Consider the following 22,624-nt stretch of genomic DNA (forward strand, 5'->3'; position numbering starts at 1 on the left):
GTAATAATCTAGAAATTATAGGACCAATTGTTAAAGAAACTGACAAGTTTTTAACATGGAAAAGAAAACCCTAAAAGAGATAGTATATCCATCTTTAAATATTTAAAAAGCTGTTGTTTGGAAGAGGAATAGACTCATTCTGGTTTCTTCCACAGAGTAAAAATTCGAATTAAATGCAAATGAGAGAGAAGCAGATTTTAAAGGACCCAGCTTCAGTCCCCCACCTCTGAAGCTTACTACTGGTATGGCCTTAGAAAAGTTTCTTAGCCTTTCTCTGCCTCAGTTAACTCATTTGTCTTTGTTACTTCATTTGTCAAATGAGGAAGAGGAACTGGATGGTCGCCAAGTTTCCTTCCAATTTTAGATTTATGATCCCATGAACTTTCTAATAGTGATAATTGCCAAAGTTGACCAAAAAAAGAATAGTGAGAAATGCTGGAGAGCTTGTGGGGAAACAGGAACATTATTGCCCTGTTAGAGGAATTATGAACCCTGTCCAGCAATTCTGAAAAGCAATTTGGAACCATGCCCCCCAAAATTAATTAAACTGTGCATACTCTGTGACCCAGCAATACCACTCCTGAATCTTTATGCTAAAGAGATCAAAGAAAGAAGAAAAGTACCCAAATATACAAAAATACTTATAGCTCCTCCTTCTATAGTGGCAAAGGACTGGACACTAAAGGGAGGGCAGTGCCCATCAATTGGGAAATGGTTGAAAAAGTTATGGTATGTGAGTGTCATGGAATATTATTGTGTTGTTAGAAATGGTGAAGGGGATTCTTTTGGGGAAACTTGAGTGAACCAAAGAGGAGATAAGTGAACAGAACCAGGAAAACTATAAAATGACAACTATATTGTAAAGAAAAACTTTGAAAGGCTTTGGAATTCTTATCAATGCCATGACCAACCACAATTCAAAAAACCCCATGATGAAACATTCTATGTATGTGTAGAGCCCATATCAGATTGCATGCTGTTTTGGGGAGGGAGAGGGAGAAAATTCAAAACTTATGGAAATGAATGCTGAAAACTAAAAATAAATAATTTAGTTTAAAAAAAAGAAACATTCTACTGGCTTCGTAACAGAAAGGTTATGGACTCAGAGTGCAAACTAAAACATATTTAGCTTTTTGGACAAGCCGAACTCAGGAAGTTGTTCTCCTTGATGATACATGTTTGCGATGGGGATTTTGTTTTTCTTTTCTCAATTTGGGGTGGTGAGGAGGTAGGAAGGAGACAAGGCAGATTTTCATGATTAAAATAAATAAAATTCAAGTTCAAAAACCACTGCCAAAAAAATAACAACTACCTGAAAATAGAATGCACTCTCATAGCAAAGATGTAATTAGCACCTCATTGCAGCCAGCGTTCAAAAGCTTGGATGACCCTCTGTCAGAGTTACTGCAGAAGCCATTTCCAGATGACCTGTCATGTCTCTGCCAACTCTTAAGATTCTATCGTTCTACAATAATGGTAGAAGAAGGAACAGGTACGAGGCATGTGGGAAGGAGGCAGGGAGAGAAAACCATTACCAAAGTTAGAAACAAGGTGCTGAAAGCAATACCGGGGGCACTGAAGAACAGCTTCGCCTGGTTTAGAAGTTTGCCTGAGGAAGATGTGAGAAAATGCACCTCCCTCCCTTCTTTGGAGAGGGTGTGTGGGCATCATGTTGATCCGCTGCTTAGATTTGCTCTCCTGCTTGTTTTCCTTTTTATTTTGTGTTAAATGGGATAGTTCAATGGACAAGGGATAGAAGAGCAATATATTCAGGAATGAAGGTGGTATAAAAACATCAATAGTAATTTTTTAAAAAAGAACTTTGCCTGGAGTTGGCCCTGCCATTCAATAAAAGACCACCTTTTGGGGCGGCTAGGTGGCGCAGTGAATAGAGCACCAGCCCTGGAGTCAGGAGGACCTGAGTTCAAATGTGACCTCAGACACTTAACACAAAAACTAGCCATGTGACCTTGGGCAAGTCACTTAACCCCAATTGCCCTCCAAAAAAAAGGAAAAAAAAAGGCCACCTTTCACTAAAATAAAGGACAAATCAAATGTAAGCACCTTGAGAGAAGTCTGGTTTTTTTTTCATTTTGTCTCTGTGTCTACAATGTCTAATACAGTGGTCATCTTTTAACTTGTAAGTGCTTAATAAATTTTCATTGGATTATTGGAGCAGATTGTGCATTGTGGGTTACTCTTAAGTAATCAGTTTATATTCCTTGAAAAGTTTAAAAATGTACTTTTGTATAGTTTATTATGATTTTGAGGGAAAATATGGTGAAAGTTTTCCTTGCTTGCTCTTCACCCTCCCAGATAGCACCATTTCTTGCTCTCCCCAAAGTGTTCATTTTCTCGGAATGAAGTCATTAACCTTGGTTTGCTGCATCTTTTCCAAATGGTTGCCATGGCTACCAATGTTAGATCACTAATGGAAGGATTAAGACACAGGAAAAAAAATGCCCAGCCCATACAACTGAAGACTGAAAAGTGAAAAAAGGGAAATACTCAGAAAGTGACTTTCAGGCAGGCTGCCTGAGTCGAGAACCCCCTTCCACTGTGCACAATGAAAGCCCAAGTATTTAATTGGCTTTAAAAGTTGGTTATTGAGCAAACAGTCTGAGTTTTACCCTTTATCAGCTCCCGCTGCTGCTGGATGATTTCCTCACAGAGAAGCCTGTGCTGATAGTACCGCTGAATCACAAAATCCTTCTGGCACAAAAGGTTCTTCTGGTACAAGTTGTTTGCCTGAAGCTCTGTGTTCTCCACCTCCAGCTCATGAGCTCTACAGAGAAGCCTCAGCACCTCCCTCTGGTCCTTGTTAATTATTTGTTTGGGTAACAATTTCTCCATCTGGGAGGCTTTCTTCTTGGTGTTGGCTAAGCGTTGCTCCAGCCCAGCCTGTGGAAGAAAGCAAGTGTTTGGAGGGAGATGAATCACAGAAACTCTGAGAGCATAGTTTGGGTATTTTCGTTTTTTGGTTTGTTTTTGCTTTTTGGAGGGCATTTGGGGCTAAATGACTTGCCCAAGGTCACACAGCCAGCAAGTGTGTCAAGTGTCTGAGGCCGGACTTGTACTCAGGTCCTCCCGACTCCAGGACTGGCACTCTATTCTCTGCACTACCCAGCCACCCCCTCTTTTTTTATTTGCATCCACAACTTTAATTGATTCAGATATCTGGCTGGGATGCTTAAATGTGTCCATACTTATATGCATTACCTGTCTATTATGGTATTTTTTGTTATTTAATATGTTATGCTATTTTCTCAATGAAAGGTAGTGTGGTAAGGGTGGAATGAGTAGAGAGCTGCCTTCAGAGTCAGGGAGACCTGGGTCGAGTCCTACCTCTGATACACACTAGCTACGTGACTCTTGGCAAGTCACTTAATCTCTGTGCACTAGGCAACTCTCTAAGGGAGACAAGAACTCAGCCTGGGACCATGGATAGATTTCAGAGAATTCATGAACTTGAATGGGAAAAAAAATTCATTATTTTCATTAAATTTGAACCAAAATTCAACATATCCTTCAATTATTTAAAAACGTTATTCTGAGAAGGGATCAATACATTTCACCATATTGCCAAAGCAGTCCACAACATAATGAAAGGTTAAGAAACTGCTCTGGGACTATAAATTGCAGAACAGGTGCTGATAAGCATTGCTAGAGCAAAAAGATCTGGAGTTCTTGTACTGATGAAATCACAAGTCTAGCAAAAAAACAACAGCAGCAATAAAAATAATCTTGTTATCTGGGCTACTTAAGAACCAGAGAAACTAGAGCCTGACACATGGGCTACAAGAGTAGTTGCCAACCTTTTCAGGTATGAGGATCCCTTTTTTATGTCAAATAATTTCACAGACTGTCCCTCTCTCCGCCCTCACAATAATGGTTGTAGTATTAGCATTCACTGATGCTAAGTTTTTAACTGAGTTAGTAGCATAGTGATGAGCCTTTAAAGCAGCTAAATTTGGTTCCTGAGCAATAATATTTTGAGAGGAAGAGTGGCTAGAAAACAGGAGTTAGAGTCAGTAAGACATGAGTTCGAGTCCCACCTCAGACATTTATACCTGTGTGACCCTGAGCAAGTCACTTAACCAGTCTACACCTTAGTTTCCTCATCTGCAAAAATAAAAAGGTTAAATTTAATGGTCTTTAAGGCCCTTTCCCTCTCTAAATCTATTTGGATTAACCCATATGTTTAAAGTGATCCCACAAAATGATCAACTGCTTGGACTCAGAGCAGATTGAGACATACACACACACACACACACACACACACACATACACACACAAAACACATATATTTGGACAAGGTCAGTGAGGAAATTTGTTTTCCTTAACTTTGCATATTTGTGGCAAGAGTTTAGTTTTTCTTTCTTTTTTTAGTGGAGGTGAGATGGTAGGGAGAGAGGATGGATTTCATTAATTAAAAAAACCAAAATTTAATTAAAAATAAAATAAATCTATGATGCCATGATCCTATGATTAAAGAAAATACACCATGAGAAAAAAAAGTGTCATGACTTCAGTAATGCTTTTAAATAAATTTATATTTTATGGCTCTCAAATCACTAACCTAAATTTGAAAAAATAGTCATATACATGAGATATTTTATTTGTTCAGTACAGAAAAGGTCTATTTGTTCATGTGTGGCCTCACATATAAATTCATAGACTCCTTGAAATTACTCCGAGACACCCTTCCCCTTCCTCCAACACATACAATAGGTCCATTGACTACAGATTGGGAGTCAGAAGACCTGAGTTCAAATCCAGCTTCAGAATTTACTAGCTATGTGACCCTGGGCAAGTCACTTAACTTTTGTCTGCCTCTGTTTCCTCATCAGTAAAATGGGCATAATAATATCCCCCACTTTCCAGGATTGTTGTGAAGATAAAATGCGATCAATATTTGTAAAGTGCTTTGTAAACTTAAAAGCACTATATAAATGCTATATTATTATTATTATTATTAAATGAAACTAAGATACTGGAAGAGCTTTTGTAGTAAAACAAATATGTGACCTGCAAATCTTTGAAGTTGGATATAATGCTTTTCAAGGCATTTTTGGCTCATCCACATAGATTCTGTGTGAAATAAAAGCTGCTCATTTTAACAATAGGAAGATGCCAGAAACTTTTTTCTCTTTCCTAAAAACAGCCCTGTAAGCACTTTAACTAGAAGATAGAAGTATCATCTTGCTTTTTTTTTCTCTGTAAAGTGTTGGTTTGGTAATTGTCCAAAACTGTACCAACAGTTAAATGATAACAGCTACTAGAGAAATGGTTCATCTTCCCAGGGAAGTAGGTAGAAGAAGGGCATGTTCTTTGCAAAAAGGGATATATAGAGATTACCCAGAGCTGTGCTTTGTTCCAGCTGCCAGGCTGAACTGAATGATACGAGCACATCATGTTCTTTTTGGTATTTTGAAAAGAAGTCAATATCCAGCAACAGACTCAGAAATTCTTACTAAATTTTCCTAAAGAAAATGTTTTCAGCATAACATCAAGTTTCCTCTGTTTATTTGTAGTTTTTTATTTATGTGTTTGATTTTATATCACCTTTATTTCTGAATGTATCCCTAACCAACCAATCAATCAATAAACATTACTTGAATACCTACTATGTGCCAGATATACTTGAATACCTACTGTGTGCCAGATACAATACTAAGTACTGAGAATACAAAAAAAAAAATAGTTCCTGCCCTCAAGCTTACATTTCTATCAGGGGAAATAAAATATATGTATGTAGATATATACAAGGTCAATACTAAACAGACACAATGTAACCTTGCATAGAAAGATACTAGCACATACAGGGAACCAGTAAAGGTCTCCAACAGAAAACGACACTTAATATGAGTCTTAAAGAAAATCTGAGACTCCAAGAGGTAAATAAGGGCATTCATTCCAGGAATGGGAAAGAGTGAAAAGACTTGGAGATGGAGGATGGAATGTCACATGTAAGGAACAGCAAATATGAGTGGATCATAGAATATGCAGAAGAGGAACAGGCAAACAGACTGCAGACATAGGAGGTGGTCAGATAGTGGAAAAACTTTAAAAGCCAAAATAAGAAATTTACATTTGGCCCTAGAGGTGACAGACAGCCACTGGAATTTATTGATTAAGAAGGTGACATACATCCAGAGAAAGAACTATGGGGTCTGAATACAGATGGAGGCATACTATTTGCTCTCTTTGATGTTGGCGTTGTTTTGTTTCTTCTTTCTTGTGGTTCCTCCCATTGGTTGTAAAACTTCCTTACAACATGACTAATGTGAAAATATATTTAATAAGAATGTACATGTAGAGCCTATATCAGATTGCACACCATTTTAGGGAGGAGAAAGGGGAGGGAGGAGGAAAAGGAAGGAAATTTAAAACTCAAAAGCTTATAGAAGTGAATATTGAAAACTAAAATTTAATTGATTAATCAAGTTTTTAAAAAAAGGAAGTGACATATTCAGACCTGTTGTTTAGGAAAATTGTTTTGGTAGCTATGTGGAAAGGATGGATTAAAAGGAGGATAGGCTTGGCAGTGAGGGGGAAGCTATTGCCATAGTCCAGGTAAGAGGTGATATGGGTTTGAACTACAGTGTGTCTATGTGGGTGGAAAGAAAGGGAGGGATATGAGGGATATTAGGGAGACAGAAAAAACTTATTACACGTTTTGGTAATTAAGCGTTCATGTTAAATGAAAGAGAGTGAGGAGTCAGGGACGACACCAAGATTATGAACCTTGATGACTAGAAGAAAGGGATGTCCTTGAAAGTAATAGCAAAGTTGAGAAAAGGGGTAGGTTTGGGGGAAGATAGAATGAGTTCTGCTTTGGATATGGTGAATTCAAGAAGGCCTGAGATATCTAATTCTAAATGTCCAATTGGTGGCTGGTAATGTGAGATTGGAGCTCAGGAGAAAGACTATGGCTGGATATATAGATGTGGGAGTTATCTGCATTGAGATAATAATTAAACTCATGGGAGATGAAAAGTAAGAGATTGTAGAAAGAGAAGAAAGTCCAGGGGATAGGCTTGAGGTATAGTCACAGTTAGTGGGAATGAAATGGATGATAAAATAATAAACAAAGCTTAAAATAAAGTAAGAGAACCAAGAGAAAGCAATGTCATGAAAACCCAGAGAAGAAAAGAATCCAATAGCAGAAAGTAGTCAATAATGTTAAATGCTGCAGTGAGATCGAGAGGGATGAGAATGCCCTCTATGCAAAGAACATTGCCATTAAATTTGGTAACCATTGACAACTTTGGAGAAAGTCATTTCAGTTAGTTGATGGGGTTGGAAGCCAGATTGCAGAAAGTTAAGAAGTGAGAGTAAGAGGAAAAATGTGATGACTTTATCAAGGAGTTTGGCTGAGAGACACAAGATGACAACTATCAGAGACTATAGAATCTAATAAAGGTTCACGGGTTTTTTGTTTTGTTTTGTTTTTTCTTAATGAGAGAGACTTGAATGTGTTTACAGATAACAAATAAGGATCTGACAGGGAAAAGAAAAAGAAAAGAAGATTAGCAAGGGGGGGATGAAGAAGCAATCATCTAGAAAAGACAGGAAAAGGTGAGTTCATGGGTACATATAGAGGAATTGGCCTTGTTGAAGAGATAAGCAGTCTCATCAGACAATAGAGTAAAGAAGGAAATCATGAAAGATTATACCAAAGGCTTGTGAAATGAAAAGGAGGGGTGGAAAGGAACCAATGAATGGTCTTAATTTTCTTGGAAAAGTATAATTCGAGTTGAAAGGTAGGGGATAAGAGTGCTAGTGAAGGCTTGAAGAGAAGAAAGAGGGCTTGAAACAATCACTAGGATTAGCGGTATGGCAAATTACTTAGAGAGAAGTAAAAATTTTGCCTTGCTGCAGGGAGAGCTGCAGTTGAGATCTGATAAGATAAATTTGTTGGGAACTCAGTCCATTTTCAACTGACTATTCTCAAAATGTTCCCAAAAGGAACCTCTTGGCTCCAGAGATAGTAGATGCATAGGGATAGTGACATAGTGACCAAGGAGTTCTTGGAGGAGAAATCATCTATTGGAAGAAGAGTTTCTGGACCAAAATTCCTAGAGAGAAGAGGAGTTCTTTTTTTCTTGGAGGGGGGAAGGCGAGGCAATTGGGGTTGAGGGACTTGCCCAAAGTCACACAGCCAGTAAGTGTGTCAAGTGTCTGAGGTCAGAGTTGAACTCAGGTCCTCCTGACTCCAGGGCTGGTGCTCTATTCACTGTACCACCTCGCTGCCCTGAGAAAAGGAGTTCTAAGATCTAGCGAATGAGTAGGAGTAGGAAACATATGGTAGGCGTAATCCATTGTTGGGTTTTGGCAAGGTGTGGGCAGCCATCTGACAAAGATACAGGGGCTATTAGAGGATAGTATAGAACTAAATTGGTTCGAGATTGGGAAGGAAGAACAGTATAGCCAGGGGTGATAGATAGAGGTGATGGCCTGGGAAAGCAGTGAGGGATTAGAGGGTATGGTGAACAAATTTAGAAGTAAGGGATAGGCAGAGATGGAATGATAGATTATAATCCAATAAAGAAATGTCAAAGCTCTTGGTCATGGATATGGAACACTTATAGATGATGTAGATCATCCCTGTGTGATGAGGCAGAGAGAAGTAATAGGTCATGGGAAATGAGTAGACTGAGGAAATGAAAGGTTAGGGTGTTTGAAAGAATATCAATATATATGTCCCCTAGTATGAAGGCAAGAGTTGAGAAAAGGAAGAGTGTGAATCAGTCACTGTACTCACTGAGAAAAGAGAGGGAAAGTCCTGATGTTAATAGATAATAGCCACCAGGGTCTGAACTGCATAATAAACATGATAGAGTAGAACCTCGAAATAAAGAGTTCTGAGTGACGGTGGTAGAATAAGAATGCAGAAGTGGCGATGAGGAATAAGGAGGATTCCAGTGGGGCCAGTGAATCAGAGGGTATGAAAAATGCACCCAGGGCTAGAAAAAAATGGTCAGGGATGCAGTGTCATCCAAGGTGGGGTGGGAGGTGGGGGTGGAGGATGTATCAGTGACTGTCAAAACACAGAAGGAGCATGAGAGGAAGAGGTTTAAGAACAGTTTGTTCATTATGGAACAGGAGTTTCAAAAGACATGGTAGAAGGAACAAGAATTTTAATGCATTTTGGGGTTGGGGAGGGGAAGACTGGGAATATGGTGGAGGTAGATGGGGGATAAGAGAACAGGAAGTGGGATGCAGGAAGGGAAGGACATCTCATATCACAGAAAATGAGAGAGTGAGAGAAGGCAAGAGCAGAAAGAATAAAAAAGAAAGAGGATTAAGTAGTTTAGCAAAACTAACTAACATATCAGCTGAGTCTGATAGTATATGAAGTGTTCCATATCCATAGCCTTTGCAAAGAAGGGAAGGAAGTCAGCATCAGCTTTCTCTTTTGAATGATTTGTTTTTAGACAGTGATATCTTGGGGTGGTTAGGTGGTGCAGTGAATAGAGCACCAGCCCTGAAGGACCTGAGTTCAAATCCGGCCTCAGACACTTGACACACTAGCTGTATGACTTTAGGCGAGTCACTTAACCTCAATTGCCCTCCAAAAAGTAAAAAAAAAAAAAGTAATATCTGTTGTTGCTATACCACCTGCATTTCCCAGTGTTTCCCATCGTATCCCCTTCTCAGAGACCCATCCCTTATAACCAATAACCATAACTTTCACATTTATTTCTGAATCCTCCTTTAGACTCACTCAAACAGGAAACTTCTCTTCTTTGCCTTAAAGAGCAGAAAAAAGTTCCATTGAATGCTTCATTCAGAGTAAACTTAAAACAACTCCAAAAGACTCATGATGGAAAATTCCATTTACATCCAGAGAAAGAAATATGAAGTCTGAGTGCAAATCAAAGCATACTGTTTGCTCTCTTTTTTGTTTTGTTTTGTTTTGTTTTTTTCTTTCTCATGGTTCCTCCTATTCACTCTAACTCTTCTATACAACACAACTAATGTGAAAATATGTTTAATAAGAATTTATATGCAGAGCCTATATCAGATTGCACACCATCTTGCAGAGGGAGGAGGAAAAAACTTAAAACTTATGGAAGTGAATGTTGAAAACTGAAAATAAGTATTTTTTAAAAGACCACTAAAATGTTTGCTGGAAAAATATACTAAATAATCCATACTTGTACAGATCTGCTTTTATTCCCTTTATGTGTAGCATAAAGAGTACATAGCATGATGAAAGGTGCAGGGATTGGAGGGTAAAATGAGGATGAAGAATAAGTGAAGAAATGGACAGGGAGGGGTGAAATGAGTGGGTATGATCCAAGAAAGGAATGGTCAACCTCATAAAGTTAAAGGATAAGTCTTTCTGAAGACTATCTTCCCATAAAAGGTCCAAACATCACCATTGACACCCCATTTGGGATTCTGAGGGGGTCGCTTTGATAGGGAATAAAGTACTCTCACCCTGGGTGCTTGACCCACTCACACCACACATTGAAGATGGCTGATTGATTCATGCAATTTGGAAATGTATGACGGAGTCATGTGTGGTGTAAACCTGAGCAGAACCCTTGAATGCGGTCCTTAAAAGGGAGCAGACAGAGATCTAGGGAGCTAATAGAGACCCCTCTTTCCATTCTCATATATATTGCTCCTGCTTTTTACATGTAGAACAGTGATCCTATTTCCCCTACAAAAGGGGTCTTGCACTGACCACTGACTTCTGGAGACTTGGACTGTTGGTATGCTATAAAACATAGCTGTGGTAAAAGACAACATACCACCCCACGTTCCCCCTGCACCTTTTTCTGGATTCCTTCCCTGATCACCTATGGCTTAAAAAAAAAAGTTTTTTTAGGAGCTTAAAACATAGGTTTGAGATGATATAGTCAATAGCTCTCTCTGGTGCATAGACAAAATACATGTGATGACTGGAATATCTGTCAGGCACCTGATCCATACTGGCCAGTAGACATCAAGATCAATATTTAAAAAATATTTCTAACCATTGGAGCTGTCCAAAAGATAAATGGGCTGGCTGCCATGGAGATAATGAGTTTCCTTTGTGGGGAGGTCTTCAGATGAAGGCTAGGTGACTACTTGCTAGGCATATTGTGGAAAGGATTCATGTTCATAGGCAGGATGCACCAAACAACCTAGGAAGTCTCTTTCAACCCTGGGATTCTATCAATGTTCATTCTCAGAGGCCATGTCATATATATGTTCTACCTCCTACCTATCCAAAGGTCCCCAGTCTTTTGCTGCAGGTACTGCCCTGAGGGTGGTGAAAGGCCTTAGGCAGTACACATGCCACCATGAGCCCAGGAAGTAGAGTGTACGGGCACCCTTCCTGTAAGAGCTGCATACCATAGCCTATCACCAGTTCAGTAATACAGGAGGCAGGTCTTCTACGGTGATGCCGGTACTCTGATTTCTTACAATGACTGTTCCTATAACCTTCAATAGTCACAACTAGCACTATTCCCTAGATGTTGCTGTCCCAAGAGGAATACAGACGCTTACTTTGAGTGAGTCAACTACAATCCCCAGCGGATCACAGAAAATACGCCTCTAAGAGAGACCATAGCTGCTTCCACACACTGAAATGAAAGTTCTAGCTTCCCTAAGCTTCTCACACTTAGTCATTCAACTCTATAACCTTGCTACTGCAGAATGAGGGGGTGGGGCTTGTTTCACAATGACCAGTATCTCCCTGCTACTGGGTCCCTTTTATTTTTTTAAATAAGCTTTTATAGATAGTTTTTGCTTTTATATCCCCCGCTGTATCCCTCTCACAATACCCCTCTCCAAGGTTTATCCATTATATTAAAAAATGAGAAAAAGAGGAAGAAAACATTCCACAAAAATTCATCAACCATATTAATATCTATCTTCTATTTGGCAAATAGCTAATAATCTCATTCATATGGCACTTTAAAGTATACAAAGTGCTTTTAAAATATTATTTCACTGCCAAAAATTATTTTATAGAGCTAGAAAAAAATAGTAACAAAATTCATCTGGAAGAACAAAAGGTCCAGAATATCAAGGGAATTAATGAAAAGAAATGCTTGGGAAGGTAGCCTAACCATACCAGATTTTAAACTGTATTATAAAGCAGCAGTCATCAAAACTACTTGGTACTGACTGAGGAATAGAGTAGTGGATCAGTGGAATAGATTAGGTACATGAGACGCAGCAGTCAATGACTATGGTAATCTACTATTTGATAAATCCAAAGACTCCAACTTCTGGGATAAGAACTCACTATTTAACAAAAACTGCTCTCTCTCTCTTTTGTGTTTTATTTTGCTTTGTTCCTTCTTTCTCGTTCATTCCATTGGTTATAATCCTTCTTTACAATTTGACTAATGTTTAATGTGAAGGTATTTGTAGAACCTATATCAGATTGATTGCCGCCATAGAGGAGGAAGAGGGAGGAGAGGGAGGGGGAGAAAATTTAGAACTCAAAAGCTTGTGGAACTGAATGTTGTAAACTAAAAGTAAATAAATTAAATTTTAAAAATAATATTTCAAAGAAATATGTTTTGCATGACTGCACATGTATAACTTACATAAAATTGATTACTGTCTCAGGGAGATGAGGAGGGAGAGAATTAGGAACTCAAAATTTTTAAAAAACAAATGTTAAAAATTGTTTTTCACATAAAATTGGGGAGGAAATATTAAGAATGAAAAAATATTATCTTATTTTGGCATCACAACAATCCTGGGAAGTAGGTGCTATTATGATACCCATTTTACAGATGGGGACACTGAGGTAGACAGTAACTGAGGCTGGACTTGAACTTACACCTTCCTGACTCCAGGTTTTGTGCTTTATCCATTGAGCCGCCTCGCTGCAAAGAGGTGGATGGCACATACTTTTGCAGACCCTAGCTATGAAATGGGATATCACCTGCTAAGCCACATTAGCCCAGTAAGGGGCCAATACTAACTAGCACACGTGAGAATTTAATAAGTGAAGAAGCAGCTGTTCATGGTACAGTAAAAAGCATACCCACTCAGAAGCCAGAGGACCTGGATTCAAATCCCACCTCTGAGGCTGACCTACCTATCTGTACCTTGGACTTAACCATTCTGATCACCTATTTCTTTATCTGTGATATGAGAGGGCTGAACTAAACACCCCCTGAGGTCTCTTATGGATCTCTGATTCTATCACCCAGATTGGATCTCTAGAGCTACCAGGTTTGTTTTTCATTTGAAACCCCCAGTTTCCTGCCCTCCACACTATTCATTGCATTATTGTCTATCTGAATGTCTGCTGTACAAGTGATTGGGACTGGACAGTTTCCCACTTTGGAACTCGAGGTAGAAGGGACCTCAGAAACCACTGAATCCACCCTCCTCATTTTACAAGTGAGGAGACAGAGACTGGGGAAAAGTTAAGTAACCAGCCCAAGGTCCCACAGCTAGTAACCATCAGAGTCAGGAGATGAACTCATCAGCTGATTCCAGAAATGCTTAATTATTTGCTTTTTCACATACATTTCATTTTGTGATAGATGATTGATTAGACTCCTATTTTATTCCAATTAGTATTCATCAGTCTGATATGATTCCATAGGGATAGTGATTATAAATTCTGTCTATCAGGCCCCTGAGCTATGAACTGTGGATTGTAAGTTCACTTCCTTAACCACAGGAAGCTAATTAGAGGACCACCACCCTTGTTTTTGCCTTGTTATGGTAACCAAGCCCAGTGTGGAAGAAGTGACTCAATGCCATGGGAAGTCCTCCAGCTCTTTTTCTTACCCCTCCGTTCCTTGTCATCCTTCTATTGCCCAACATGGGAAGATGACCATGAGCATTTGGCCAATAAGTAGCCCTCTTTGCCAGCCCATGGCCTGCCTGTCTCTCAGCCCATCAGCCCTCATGGATATTTTGACATCTGTCTATCAGCCCAGTGTGTGGGTCTGCCTATCGATTTGGTAAGACCTTCTGAAAGACCAGGATAGGTCTGTCAAGGTCTATTCATCAGCTCAGTAGTGCCACCTGAAAGGTCAAAATATAGGTTTGTCAACCAATGGGATTCTGTGTTTTATGTAGAACCTCCTAGAAGGTCATGGTCAAGATCTATCACCAATAAGACTGTATTTTCAGTTGACCTCATCTGTATTGCTCTGGTATCAAGCACTATATAATAAGGCCCTGGAGGAAGGGGGCATCTCAGGTCATGAGGAGGTTCACTTCGTTAAAGGGGGGCCATAGACCCTTTAATGAAGTGCTATTGTCTCAGAGCTCTAGCCTCAATTTCTTTTATTGTAAATTGGACAATTTTGGACCTCACAATTTTCTATCTTCCCAGTTAAGTATAAGATTCCTCAAGGCAGGGTACCATATTCATCACAATACCCAAGACAGGACTCAGTCAATAATTACTCAGGTATCCTCCAACCTTTAGGGCTGCCGTTTTCCGTTGCTCCGCCAAGAGCATGTTGATCTCCTCTCTAGCCACCGAAACCTCATGAGGTTCATTAGACTCTCCCTCTTCTCCTTCACCATCAGCCTCCACATTTTCATCATCCTTCTCCTTGTGAGCCTGATGGGCCTTTTCTCGTTCCCAGCTGCACCAAAACCAATAAATAAATTAAAAATCATGCACCAAAGCAGCAAAACAGTCTTCGCATGAGGCAGTCTTAGTATCAGAGGCAGAATTTGAACTCAGGTCTTCCTAACTCCAGCTCAATACCAATAATTCATATGTTTGGCAACAAAGAGTAAAAGGACAGAGGACCATAGCTTTAGTGTATGCAGCAGTCAAGGAAGGTGTTTTTAAAGGCCTGAGCATACTGCTAGTCCAAGAGGAAGGAGTCTCTTGAGAGGGAAAGATCAAAGAAAGGGAATATGAGTTACCTTATACACCTACGGCTAAGGGGAAACTTCTTAACCAAAAAAGGAAAAATAGTGACTATAATCAATAAAAGAAAATTTCAGCTACCTAATTTTTAAAAGATTTTGCATGAATACAATCATTGCAACTCAAATAAGAAGAGGGACTGTTGTTTGGGAGGGGAAAATCTCACTGCAATATCTCTGAAAAAAGGTCTGATATGCAAGAAAAGTAGGGAATTGGTACAAATTTATATAAATAAGAGCCATTCCCCAATAGTTAAGTGGTCAAATGATATGAATGTACAATTTTTAAAAGAAACATTGATTATCAACAATCATCTAAAAGAATGTTTCAGATCACTAATAATAAAATGCAAATTAAAACAACTCTGAGGTTTAACTTCACACTCATTAGGTTGACAAAGATAACAAAAGAAGAAAATGGTAAAGGTTGGAGGAGCTGAACAAATTTTGACATTTTAATATAATGGCATATTTTTACACCATCAGAAATGACAAACATAAACAATTGAGAGAAACTCAGGAAGACATATGAGGAACTGAAGAAAACCAAGAGAACAATTTACATAAAGGGAATAAAGGAGCTTTACATAAAGGAAAATGTTATCAACAGTCATCAAAACTCTGATGAATGCAAGGACCAAACGTGACTTCAGAGGACTTGTGGATGATGTATATCTTTCTCAAAGAGGTGGGAGACCGTAAGTACAGAAAGTAGCAGTATTGATAGACAGGGCCAAAATGTTGATTTATTTTGCTTCTTTATTGCAAAAAAAAATTATTTAAGTCCTCTATGGAGGAGGGTAGGGGAAGGTATGGAAAGGTATTGGGAATTGACAGTGTCATAGTAGAAGAGCAACAATAAAACATTCATTTGTGAGGCTTTTGACGGAGAGTTAAATTGTGACTGGGGATGGTATTCTGTACATAGTATCATACTAACCATAGGGCTGCTAATGAGAAGTAGTGTAGTGAACAGAGCACGTGGAGTCTGTGCTTGGAATTTGAAGACTTGGACTTGACTACCATCTCTGATACTAGCTGGATGACCATGGGCAAGTCACTTGATATCTTTAAACCTCAGTTTCTTCATACATAAAATGGGTAGTGATATTTGTACTACCTACTTCACAGGATTGTGAGTAAAGAGCTTTGTAGTCTTTAAAATGCTATGGACAGGCAGCTAAGTGGCATAGTGAATAGAGCACCAGCCCTGGAGTCAGGAGGACCTGAGTTCAAATCCAATCTCAGACACTTAATACTTACTAGCCATGTAACCTTGGGCAAGTCACTTAACCCCAATTTCCCTGCCTTCCCCCCTCCAAAAAGCAAAATAAATAAATAAAATGCTATGGAAATGTAAATTATTGTAATAAGTCAATATGGATGAGTTTTCCAGTATTGGGTCCACCCAATTCTCATGTAACAGGGTTATGCCATGTGGGAGGTCCTCTGACTTCAAATCTAGCATACTTTCCCCAAACCATGCAAGTAGTAAATAGCAGAGTCAGGATTCAAACCTAGATTTTCGGATGCTGCCAAACCCAGTGTTCTTTCCAAAAGTCACTGTGATCATCACTGAGACCCAGAAATTACACATACATATCACAAGCAATTCTATATTCTGTCATCTGTCATGGGCATATTAAAGGACCACAGCTGCACTTACTCAGCTATTGTCAAGAGGTGCCTGGAAGTATCAATATGTAGCTCAATATTTGTGTTTTCTAATTCCATAAGGCTCCGTCTCATTTCCATCTGCTCTTTGAATGCACTAATCAATTGTCCCCGAATCTTATTCATCTGCATTCGGCTATCTTCCTCCGAGTCAGGATGGACCTCTGCTATAAAAGAGAGAGACAGAGACAGACAGAGAAACAGAGACAGAGGGGTGGGGGAGAGACAGAGACAGAGACAGAGAGAGAGAGAGAGCAGAGAGAGAGACAGAGAGAGAGAGATAGGGACAGAGAGACAGAGAGAAAACTTTAATTGCAACCTGCCCAAAGAAAAAAATACAACTGATTTAAAAGAATTTTTACATATAAAAAGGGCCTAAGGGATCCTTTAGTCCAAGTTTCTCACTTTATGGATGAGCAAATTGAGAACCAAAGGGATTAAGGTTAAAAAATTGGGTCTCCCTGACTTCCAATCTAGTATTCTTTCCAATATACCCACTACCTCACTGAATAAGGTCTAAATACAGTTAGTATTGTAAAAACAGAAAAAAAAAGGGAAAAAAGGAAGTAAGGGGGAGAAAGTCTAAATTCCTTATTTTCCAATTGGGAAAACTAAACCGTAGAGAAGTTACAAGACTTTCTCATAGTCACACAGCTCAGCAACTCTTGCAACTATGCCATTTCCTTTGAGTGGAGATATCAACCCTAGGACAAGTGAAAGACAAGGCTTTACTTTTTTGTTTGTTTTGTTTTCATTTATAAGGCTTTACTAAAAGAAGAAAGCTGTACAATTATGTGATTAGGGTCATTCTAAATGTTATCAGATTGTGTCCAAAGAAAATATGGCAATTCTAGAAGAGAATAAAATCTGCTTTCTGTACTACCTTGCACATCTCTCATATCAGGTCCATTTTTCTTCTCCTTTTCTTGCTTCTCAATTTTTGATTTCAGATGTTCGATCTCTCTGCGTAGGTCTGAAATTACGTCAGTGTACTGGGCGATATGATAGGAGACATTCAGTAGATTACGTTTAACCTAATGAATCATAAAGGCCAAAAGGGAGATGTTGGCTCCACATAAGGATAACTTTCTGATCACTAGAGTTGTCCAGAAATGGAATGAATTGCGACCTCTCCAGCCCTGAAAATGTTTGAGCAAAAGCTGCTGGTTGAACACCTGTCAGGGATGCTAGAGAGGTTCCCTCTCTTCCTTTGAGTGAAAAGCTGATCTAGGAGACCTCCCAGGTCTTTTTTTGCGACAACAGATCGATTTTTTTTTTTTTTTTTTGTGGGGGAAGTGGGTTTTGTGTGGTTAGCCGAAGGACGGACGGCTACCTTTTTTTTTTATTGTCTGAGGCCACATTTGAACTCAGGTCCTCCTGACTCCAGGGCTGGTGCTCTATTCACTGCACCACCTAGCCACTCCTCCAGGTCTTTTCTAGTTCTAATATATCATGCCTCTATGAATACAGTTGATTATAGAAATACCTTGTGCTTCCCAAGAGGTATTCAATTTTTTTAAATGAGGTCATATATTTTTTTAAAATTACATTGTTAACAACTTAGACCCCTGAAAAAATACCCTGAGGACACTGTGGGAGCATAGTGATTTAATATTGAAAAATGTGCTAAGAAGGTTAAATTTCTCTTCTATTCTCCATAAACATTTCCAGCTGGATAATCCTCTTATTCTTCCATAATGCCTCTTTGTTAACCTCAACATCAATCAAAAAATATCCCCTTCCTTTTCTGTGACCTTTCTGCTCCACCCTCAGTTTTTTTTCTTTTAGCCTATACCAGTTTTCTGGTGACAAGTTATCTTTGTTGCATCATCTATTATACAATAAAAGTATTCTCTGATTCCAACTCTCATCCATTTTGATTTTCCTAACTTAATTAATCCTCCAGCCTGGCCTTTTATTGTTGTTTGGATAAATTTTTAACTTCAGTGTCTGATTTACTTACCCTAGTCTTGATATTTTTTGCCCGATAGGCATAAATCAAGGTTGTCCGGGATTCTTCAAAGTAAGTGCTAGCAGGGCTGATGTGGGCAATCATCACTGTTCTGCTGTTCCCTCCTAAGGCATCCTACATAATACAAATGTTGCTGGAACCAAGTGGGAAAGGTAGAGTCCATCTACTATATAACCATATAACAGATGGGAACCACATAATGCTGTAGCAAAAAAAAATAGTTCCCCATATACAAGGCGCAAATGATCTTCTATGTCTAGAATGCCCTCTCCCCTTCCCCCTTACCTGGTAGTAGCGCTAATTTTCTTCAAAGTGCAACCTGCATACTATTTCCTCCACGAAATCTTTTCTGAACTCCAAAGGTATTAATTTCTTCCGCTTGTAATTATTTTGTATTTACTTACTTGCATACATGTTTCCCATTAGAAGGTAATCTCCCTGTGGGAAAGGCCTATTTCATTTTTTTTTATCCCCAGCATCTAACAATAGTGCTTTATATATAGGGGGTAAAACTAGGGACTGTTTCTGCTATTTCATTGGTAGAGGGAACTCTCAAACGTTTGTACCTTTTCTGTAATATAAGCTTGGAAAGTTACCTAGTGCACTAAGAAGTTAAATGACTTGTCCAGGATCATACAATCAGCATCTATCAGTGGCAAAACTTGAACCTAGGTCTTCTCTACTCCAAGACAAGCTTTCTGTCCACTACATCAAATGGACTCTTTTTGCATGTATTAGGCACTTAATAAATGACTGTTGAATTGAATGGAATTCAAAGGGAGCTAGCTAGGTCATTGGGTTAAGATCCTGGCTCTGAAACTGATGACTGTGGGACATTCATTTCTCTGAGTCTCAGGTTCCTCTCTGATGGAACTTGTCCACTTATATTACACTGAACACTATGCCCATATCCTTTGAGTACACTACAGAGACTGGTCCAAACCAGAGACCAATATTAATTAATTAAAATCTTTTCCTCAAAGATGATCTTTTTTAAAATTAAATCTTATTTTATCTTCCTGAAGATCTCACTTCCTTCCCTTACCCCTTATTGAAAAAAATAAACAAACAAGAAAAACAAAACCCCTGTTACAAAATTGTATAGTCAAGCAAAACAAATTCCCAAATTCATCATATTGTGTATGTGTGTGTGTGCATGTGCACATATGCATGTGTGTGTGTATTTCAATCTGTCCTCTGAGTCTATCACCTTTCTATTAGGATGTAGGGAGCATGTTTCATCCTGAGTCCTTTGGAATCACAATTAGTCATTATATTAATCAGATTCCCTAAGTCTTTCAAAGTTGTTTGTCTTTGCCATGTTGTTATTGTATATATTGTTTGCTTGGTTCTGCTCACTTCACCTTGCATTAGTTAATACAAATCTTTCCAGGTTTCTCTGAAGCCATCTTCTCCATTATTTCTTACAGCACAACCACATTCCATTACATTCATGTACCATAACTTGTTCATTCATTCCCCAATTGATGGGCACCTCTCAATTAAAGCTTACCATAATTAAGAATGAATGTCTCAATGCACCATAACTGTTACCTGTTACTATCGCTTCTAGAAACATTTAATTCCAATTGAGTCTGAAATTTGACCAACATCGCATAACTAATATGAAACTCCAAAAAATGTTTAATGAGTCCTCTCAGAAGGAAAAAGGCAGAACAAATACTCAGGACTTGTGGAGGGTGGGGAGAGTAGTAAATTGCTTGAGCCTCTGTGTTTCACTTCAAGTTAACCAACCTAAATTTCTAATGACAATTGAACAAAAGTATATACCTTCAGAAAGTAGGGACAGAAGAACAAGATGTACAAAAAGTAAATTAAAACAACGTTGAAAGGTTGCCAAATTCATATTAAGTACAATGCCCTATCTTGGTCTCAGAGAATAGACAATGAAGCCCACTCGCCTCCTCATGGCAGAGAGGGGGATACTACAGGTGTGGAATGCTGTATACACTGTCACATGAGGTTGCTGTGCCATTCTGTCTTGCTTATCTATTATTCCTTGTTACAAAAAAAGGATTCAATGAAGGAGAGATATATTGGGAAATGAATGGGGCACGAAAAACAAGAGGCATCAATAAAACCTTCTTAGAAAGGCAATTATACCTTCAACAAGCGTGTTAGTTTGCTATCCCGAAAATTGACATACTGGGATCGGCTTCCCCCCTTTTCACTCAGTGCATTGATGCAGTTGCCAAGAGCCAGCAGGGAACGGTTGATGTGAGCTCCCTCCTTCATTCTCTTGCCTCGATTCTGGGTCTGAAGAAGAAAAATGGAATAACTTCAGAAAAATGAGGTTAGGTGGCTTTGACAGTCATCATTTGATTAATAGCACAGATTTTTATTTCAAGTACTTTTCAAAACTATTGGAAGAAATCTGGATTTCAGCTTGGCCTTTTGTCAAAAATCTATGATTATCCAATTATTTGTTGAATAACTCTAGGACTCATGGAACTGAAAGCATAGTCAAAAACAAATCCAATTGTCAAGAAATTGATAGTCTGGGTCCATTTCCCTTTCATGATTGACTTCCTAAGTAAAGATACCACTAAACATAAAAAAGTCTATTCATTAATTCTAAGACTATGACGCTAATTCAGTTCCCTTCTCTTTTTTTATTTTATTTTTAATTTATGGAATAAAAGAAGCATTTCCATAACATAGTAAAATAAAAAGGATGATTGTACATGAAACTGCCAATCTGCTATGTATAACTTACTACTCCTTTCAAATACACAAGAAAATCTTTGCAGTTTCCCAGAAGCAATTAAGGTTTCTTTCTCTTTCTCCTCCTGTTCAGTTCTAGGATGAATTCTTTGCCCATTTGCAGTTTATCCAAGACTGCCAATTATCTAATATCCCTGAATCCCTTCAAGTCCCAGCTAAAATCCTGCCTTCTACAGGAAACCTTTCGCAATCCATCTTCGTTCTAGTACCTTCTCTCAATTTTTTCTGATTTACCCTTTACAGGGCTTATTTGTACCTGGTGATTTTCATGTCTCCACAATTAGACTGTGAGCCCCTTGAGAGCAGGGACTGTTATTTGTCTTTTTTTGTATCCTCAGGGCTTAGCACAATGCATGGCACATAGTAGGTGCTTAAGACTGACTCTTTTTTTTACTGTATATACTGATGGATGGATTCTGTAAGTCTTCTGTTCAACTGCAAGTCATAATCTGATCAATTAGAATTTTTATCAGTATTAAAAGTCATCATCTTCCTTGACATCACTAACCCAATATAAAAAAACACTGAAGATATGATCATCTCACAAATACATTTATTCCCACTCCACCAACTCCACCACCCAAAATGTGGATAGTCCACCAATGGTTTCAGTTATTTTCATATTTTCCTTCAATGAGAGTTCTGAAAACTCAAAGGAGCAGTTTTCATCCTTTGTTCCCCCATATGAAATGTGACTGTAAAATATTTACTTTTTTTTTTAACAAACATCAGGACTTAAAGAGTCTGAATGAATATTTCCCTTCAATGTAGTCACCCTGAGGTGATACACTATTCAAATAATGCTTCATTAAGCAAAATATTTTGGGAATGGGGTGGCCAGGTAGCTTAGCGAGTAAGAGCACCGGCCCCAGTGTCAGGATGACCTGGAGATCGGATCCAGGCTCAGATACTTAGCACCATACCCAGAAATAACTGGCCATGTAACCTTGAGCAAGTTACTTAACCCCAATTGCTTAAATATATATATATATATATATATGTATATATATACTTTAGGAATTCTGTTTTAGAACTGTGGAATTCTTTTGAATGCTGTTAGTGATGACCAGTTTCTATATTTTGAAAGGTGGGTTTTTTTTTTTTACATCTTGAAGTCAATTGAATGAGGGAGGTGATCAAGCTGGGAAATTTTGTTTTGGCTCAAAAATGAGGTGTGACCATAAAAAAAATACAACTGGTTTTATGGTATGATTTACAAATGAAGTCTGAAAAGGATTTCAAAAAGGATTTCAAGGGACAGCTAGATAGCACAGTAAATAGAACACCAGCTTTGGAGTAGGGAGGACCTGAGTTCAAATCTGGCCTCAGACACTTAATAGCTGTGTTACTCTGGGCAAGTCACTG

The 22,624-nt window shown here is 38.6% G+C and overlaps 1 protein-coding gene across 1 annotated transcript in view; it reads right to left on the reverse strand.

Moving 5' to 3' along the window:
* The window catches only part of LOC138158678 (kinesin-like protein KIF19), an 89,881-nt gene that overhangs the window by 30,433 nt on the left and 36,824 nt on the right, over positions 1-22,624 (reverse strand). The window contains exons 8-13 of the mRNA XM_069084793.1: positions 20,639-20,791; positions 18,506-18,628; positions 17,426-17,576; positions 16,535-16,709; positions 14,408-14,576; positions 2,631-2,901 (exon numbers count right to left, since the gene is read on the reverse strand). Of these exons, the coding sequence (XP_068940894.1) occupies positions 2,631-2,901; positions 14,408-14,576; positions 16,535-16,709; positions 17,426-17,576; positions 18,506-18,628; positions 20,639-20,791 (1,042 nt within the window). The remainder of the gene's footprint in view (positions 1-2,630; positions 2,902-14,407; positions 14,577-16,534; positions 16,710-17,425; positions 17,577-18,505; positions 18,629-20,638; positions 20,792-22,624) is intronic.

Source organism: Petaurus breviceps, unplaced genomic scaffold (genome assembly GCF_028583685.1).
Source record: "Petaurus breviceps papuanus isolate PSGF00001 unplaced genomic scaffold, PetGlider_PUasm1.0 175, whole genome shotgun sequence".
Classification (NCBI taxonomy): domain Eukaryota; kingdom Metazoa; phylum Chordata; class Mammalia; order Diprotodontia; family Petauridae; genus Petaurus; species Petaurus breviceps.